This window comes from Phaseolus vulgaris, chromosome 3, assembly GCF_051622355.1.
Source record: "Phaseolus vulgaris cultivar YP4 chromosome 3, ASM5162235v1, whole genome shotgun sequence".
Taxonomy (NCBI): domain Eukaryota; kingdom Viridiplantae; phylum Streptophyta; class Magnoliopsida; order Fabales; family Fabaceae; genus Phaseolus; species Phaseolus vulgaris.
The window spans coordinates 13888634-13894667 of NC_143500.1; the positions used below are offsets into that span (position 1 = coordinate 13888634).

General features: G+C 33.0%; 1 protein-coding gene across 5 annotated transcripts; it reads left to right on the forward strand.

Moving 5' to 3' along the window:
• The first annotated feature begins 1540 nt into the window (after positions 1-1540).
• LOC137806661 (ankyrin repeat protein SKIP35) lies at positions 1541-5129 on the forward strand. Of its 5 annotated transcripts, none has more exons than XM_068606882.1 (4): positions 1541-1831; positions 2388-3155; positions 3393-3825; positions 4191-5129. In XM_068606882.1, the coding sequence occupies exons 2-4, from the start codon at positions 2563-2565 to the stop codon at positions 4995-4997; spliced, it is 1833 nt and encodes a 610-aa protein (XP_068462983.1). In that variant the 5' UTR covers positions 1541-1831; positions 2388-2562; the 3' UTR covers positions 4998-5129. The 5 variants fall into 5 exon arrangements, with proteins under 5 accessions (XP_068462983.1, XP_068462986.1, XP_068462987.1 ...); XM_068606885.2 differs by having other exon boundaries at positions 1653-1831; positions 2417-3155; XM_068606886.1 differs by having other exon boundaries at positions 1666-1770; positions 2417-3155.
• The last annotated feature ends 905 nt before the right edge of the window (positions 5130-6034 follow it).

Consider the following 6034-nt stretch of genomic DNA (forward strand, 5'->3'; position numbering starts at 1 on the left):
GTGATATGATTATAGGAGATATGGTTCAATATTAAATGTTTGATATTTTCATATGTTCTATCATCATTCAACTCAGGATTCAAAGTAGAAGATGATTGAAACACATTATAATTCATCATTTTGTATGTCAAAAATTAGTTAACGCGTAGTAATTAATTAATTGCCTTTTATACCATTTTAGAATCAAATATCATCATTTCTTGAAGATACCTTTTGATAGGCTTTATATATTAATCCTTGAAAACAAAATTAATATGTTTCGAATTTAGTGACTTCAATTTATCTATTAGACATAACATCCTTTACATCATGTTATTTTTTCTGATATACATGTTTCTTTTAATTCTTTTGTACTTTGCAAATATGAATAATTTATTTGGCATAATTATGGTATTTATTTTATTCTTTATATACTATAATGGGTGGCATATATAATTATTTTGAAAGTTGCATTTATGAATATATTGTTATTATACCAGTAATATTTATGCATTATTAATCAAAATATTTGCTACGGGTTATGTCAGTATTAATTTCTTTATTAAAAATTAATTATGCTAAGTGATTAATATACTTTTGATAAATTAGTGACAACAATCTCTTTAATTGATTAAGACTGTATATTAAGTTTTTGAACTCATCTTAAAAACATTTTGTAATCAGTCATATGTTTAAATACTTTCAAATAAATTTTATTGCATTTAAATGACTAATAGGTTGAAACATTACATTATTTCTTAATTTATCTAAAAAATGTAATGAAGTATATAATTTGATAGTTTTATTATAATATTATATATGAGTATGATGGAGGAGAACTTTATGTCATACAAGGTTTCTACCATTATGTTTATAAATATAAATCAATACATAGTTTGTACTGGTGAAATATCTTTTTTTAGAAGTAAAATAACCTCTTTGAGAATTCAAGAAAACACACATGATTTTTTTAAAACAATTATATCTTATTGTAATTATTACTTTCATGAATTCAAAATGTTTTCTTAAAGCAACTTAACAAAATTTGTTTGTGTAAAGAAAAAGAATTCTATAAGACCAAATTCACCAACCTACTATATTTTCTACAAGACCAAATTCACCAACGTACTGTATATTTTTTAATTAAATATATTTTTCATCTCTATATTATAATATAAAATTAATTTTTATTTCGAACTCAAACTTTAAATCTTTTAAATATTTATAAAAAAATTATTATAATAGATTTATTTTTATTTTACTTATCAAATCAATATAAATTATATTATAATATTATAAAAAATAATATAAAATATTTTATATATTAAAATTTTGTTTATAACAGAAAATTTCAACATTTTCTTAATAAATATCAGAGAGATGTAAACATTTGAACTATAAAAAAAAAACAAAATTCCTTAGAAAAACATATTTAACCTATTTTCTTTAATACTTGTAAAATATCCTGATTTTAACTTGTCAATTTAAGGAGAATCTTAACTATTTTAATTTTGTAATAAATTTGAAGTAATAAATAAAATGCTTTACAAAGAACGAATCAGAGACAGAGGTGGTGAGGAGAATATTGAAGTCTAAAATTATTTGAGTTATTTAAGAATTTAAAAAAATGGATTCTGTTTTTTTTTAGAAAGAATATAGTTGATTTTGTTTGTATGAATCAAAAACAGAAAAGAGGAGAACAATAAAAGAGAAATTTAAAATAGGATATTATTACTGGCGCAGCTATATTTGGCGTCGGAAATGAAAGTATCAATTGAAGAAGCATAACAGGTGAGGTGAGGGAGCGGGTTTTGTTCTTCCACCCTTTTAATTTCTCTCTTCAAGCTATCAGGTTTTCTATCAATCCATCTCTTTCCTTTCTACTGCTATTTATGATTCTGTTATGCCTCTTTTCTTGTTCCTTCCTCTAACAGATTCTAATTAACTGCTTCTAAAGCTGTAACATCCATTTTTCTTCAAATTGTTTTATGCTTCTATGTGCAATTCTGATTGATATGGTGTTGCCTTCTCTGAAATTGGCTATTTCTTTAATCATATAACTTTGCACCATTTCGATTCTGTTTAGGGTTTATTTCTTCCACAACCGTTGGTTTGACGCTAATGTTTGCACTCGTTTGTACATGCCCAAGATCGGAAGATTTGGATTCCTCTAATCTCATCTAATGATTTATCATGTGTTCTCATTAAAACCAAATGGGGGCAAGCTAACCATTTATTTTCATTTTCAATATTCTACATTTACTCCTCTCTTTAGGGTTTTTAAATTCATACGAGGATAGCATTTGGATTTACTTCCAGACAGAACTACTTTTTTTTGTTGTAATTTTCCTGACAAATTTATATTATACTGGAAAAGCGGGGATTATTAATTCTGTTTTTCTATTTAGTACTTGCTTTCCATGAATTTGAAAACCAGAGGCTAGAGTTCTCCTATTCAGTATCTCATGTGCTTTGAAGAATGGCTGTTAGCTTTATCGGGCTTGATAAGGAAGACATGGGTCAGACAGAGGTCTGACAGATGAGAACATGACATCTATCTAGTGGATTGATAATTTATTTGTGATGGATGAAACTGAGGTGGAAAATCCCGTATTCGAGGAAATTAAATCGGAGGATAACAAAATTGAATTCCAGAGAAATGAAAATCAAGGTTTTGCATCTGAGAAAGGTGAAGGTAGCAGTGTAGTTTTCTCGAGAGAAGCACCACTTATGAGGAAAGAGTCAAGAATGTCCACTTCTTATTGTTGCAATGCCAAGAAGCTCAAATCCAGGGCTGTTTCAATAGATTGTGAGCTTGGAAGTAATGAGAAAATTGGGTTGGAGAAGAAACTAGGTAGACAAGACAGGATTGAGTTGGGTCGGTTGTTTCAGGGTGCAGTGAGTTCCCATGATTGGGAGCTTGCAGAAAGTTTGATTTTGGTTGCTGATCCCCAGACGCTCAATGATGCCTTGTGTATCACGCTGGATTCCATTTGGTTCCTGAGCACAGAGCTAGAGCTTAATGGGATAATGGGATTTATCAAGAAGATCATTGCTAATGGTGCTTATGACTTCACAAGAGCTGCTCTAAGGACTTCATTCCTTGCTTCATGTGTCTCTGCTTGCCAGAGTAGAACAATGAGTCTGGCTGATACAGTTACTGTAATGGCCCAAAGGTATGACTTGCCCACATCTTTGTAATTTTTTTAATTATTTTTTGTGTAAAGGGAAAGAGTTCAGTCACCAATGAAGTAGTTGATCTGGAAGAGTGTTATTTTTTGTTGGGAGAAGGGTGGTGGTGGTGGTGTGGAGTAGAGAGAATGTGTCTTTTTAGAGCAAAATGTAAAATCCTAAATAATGGTTTAAAATTAATGGTATTTGAAGTTCCTGCATGAACTCTGCTTTTTTGCTAGGTTGCATGAGCGTCTCCAGGAATGTAATGGAGATGAAGTATTGAAGGCAGAAGCTGGTGCTAAGGTTCAAAAGTTTACTGAATGGGCTTTGAAATGTATAGGAATACATTCACGACTGCAGGATGATAGGGAAAATGTGATACACAGCTCAGCTGTTGAAATCCAGCTTCGGTTATCTGCCTTTAAGACATTCCTTGATCTTGCTGGCAACCGCCTTACAGGGAAGGACTTCAGTGAGGCCTTTGATGCGGCTTGTTTTCCTCTTACTCTTTTCTCTAGCTCATTTGATCCAGGTTGGGCATTTGGCTTGTCAGCTACAGTGATCCAAGGGCTTCTGGGCATGCTAGTGGAGGGTGGTGCAGACAATGTCAATCAGTGTTTCTTGGAGGCTTCACGTTTTGGTAGTACAGAACTTGTGCGCATACTATTGCAGGTGATACGTCTGCCATCTTTTTCTTTCTCAATCTATGAATTAATGCTTCTCCAGCTCGTTTAGTGGGTGTTGTCCAACTTTTGTTATGATAGTTAGAAGCAGGTGGCTGAAGGCATACTTATAATTTCGGTCCATTTAGAGTCATATCAAAGGATCATGTAGATACGATGTTGGTATTATTTTATAATTTGGTTGCATCCCTATAGCATATATTGGAAGAATTTGGGGGCGAGAGGTTTTGTGTTGCTACCATTTCCTCTCGTGTGTGTGTATGTCGTAGTGAAGTGCTGTTTTTTATATTATAATAGTCTGCTGAAATTTGTTGGTTCATGTTTGTGTGCCATGCTGGAAATCAAACTATGCAGATTGCACAAAGAAACAGCTTGGATGTTGATGTTGACTTGGCATTGGGTTTTGCCTCCCATTATGGCAAGATAGGAACTATGGAGTGCTTGGTGGAAGAGGGAAATGCTATAGCCTTTTTGGGCCCTTTGATGAGAGCTGCTGAGAGGGGTTGCATGCAAGTTGTAGAGTGGTTTGTGCAGAGGGGTTGCCGAGACATGGAACTCTGTCTTGCCCTTACAGCAGCCACTTCTAGCTGTCAAGTTCACATTGCAGCTTATCTTCTGCCGCACGTACCTCAGCAGGTTCTTGCAGCACTTAGTGTTGAAATTCTAAAGGCTGCTGGTGAGCGAAGTGGTGGATCTCTTGATGGTGTAGCATTTCTCCTTCAATCGGACTTCTTAGGTGATCCTGCAGCTACTTATGCCGTTGCAGATATTATTGCAAAATCAGAGGATGAGGCTGTTGCACCTGAGCTGAAGACATTTCTTAAGGAGCATTGGTCAGAAGGAGCTTATAAGGAGGGATTAAGGTTAGGGCAGGAGCATCACATGAACCTTATGAGAATCATTAAATGGGGCGAGTCTCCTATTTGCTTGAGAGATCTTCCTGCCCCCCTGACGGTAGCAATTGCTTACCTCCCACTTTATAGAGAGTGTGTCAAAGCAGGTGGCTGCTTGTATTCACAACGGCTTAGGGGACAACTGGTTGAAGCCGCCAGAAGGCTTGGGAACAGGGTCTTGGATGAAGTGAGCCATGGTGGAGAGCTAGTGGTCGTTTTGGAACAGCATCTTCCTCACTTTTTGCTCCATCCCACCCGCATTGCTTAGCTATATTCGGTTGTCAATGCAATGGATTCTTCATTTCCTTTTCACACCCTTCTTTATTATGTAATGAATGCCACCATTGATAATTTTTATCTGGGAGTTAGCTTTAAATGTAGTTCCCCTCTTTATAGCTCAGGATCTTAAATGTGCATATTTTTTGTTCATAATTTTTGTCTAAAAGGATACAAAGAATATCAAAAATCAAATATGAAGTACTGGCAGGAGGATGTTGAAGTAAAGGTAAAAAAAGGTTGTTCTATTTTCTATGGGCAGTTTGTATGTAAATTTTAAATGATTATATAAAAACTTTTAAGTAAACTTTTATTTATATAAAGATATTGAAATTGTAATTCTCATTTAGTTGAATTTGATAAAGAAGCTATAGCCTTTTTGATAACTTAAATTGCTGTTTTCCCATTTTCTTTTATTTTAATATACATAATTAGAAATAATATATCTTAACATGCATGAACAACTGAGTTATTATATTCAAACAAACTTCCTTTCATATACTATAAACACTAGTGTCTTATTATACAGAGTATTTAAACACTACATAAATTTTATCATGCTATTATAAATATTTCTACGTCATTAATAGTATATTCATAAGTACAATTATATCTATATAACTATAAATAATTATTTAGGTTTACAAACACAACTTTAAAGAGCTAAATACATTATTTAAAATGACAACTGAGATTCATCTTATATACATGTTAATTAAATGTCTTTGGTTGTAACATATTGGTTAACATATCAACACATAAAATTTGTACGGACATACTTCAATACTTTTGTACGGACATACTTCAATACTTTAGTTAATTGGTATTATGGGAAAGGTTGCATGTATAGGGTTAGGGTACCTAGATTAAAACGAGGATTCAATCTTTTGTGATAGTTATCATGGGTTGAATTGAAAATGGTCTCTTTTAACATCCTGATATGCTCACGTGAGCACATTTTTTTTTACTATTCTCTTGCCTTGTTCAATAAGTTATCTCCTCTAAGCTGCACCTATCTCAAGGACCTGC

Excerpts from the sequence above, each read along its gene's own strand:
- LOC137806661 (XM_068606882.1), top strand. The coding sequence starts at position 2,563 with ATGGATGAAACTGAGGTGGAAAATCCCGTATTCGAGGAAATTAAATCG. Across the intron at positions 3,156-3,392 it reads GTTACTGTAATGGCCCAAAG|GTTGCATGAGCGTCTCCAGG; the intron begins GTATGACTTGCC and ends CTTTTTTGCTAG. Across the intron at positions 3,826-4,190 it reads TTGTGCGCATACTATTGCAG|ATTGCACAAAGAAACAGCTT; the intron begins GTGATACGTCTG and ends CAAACTATGCAG.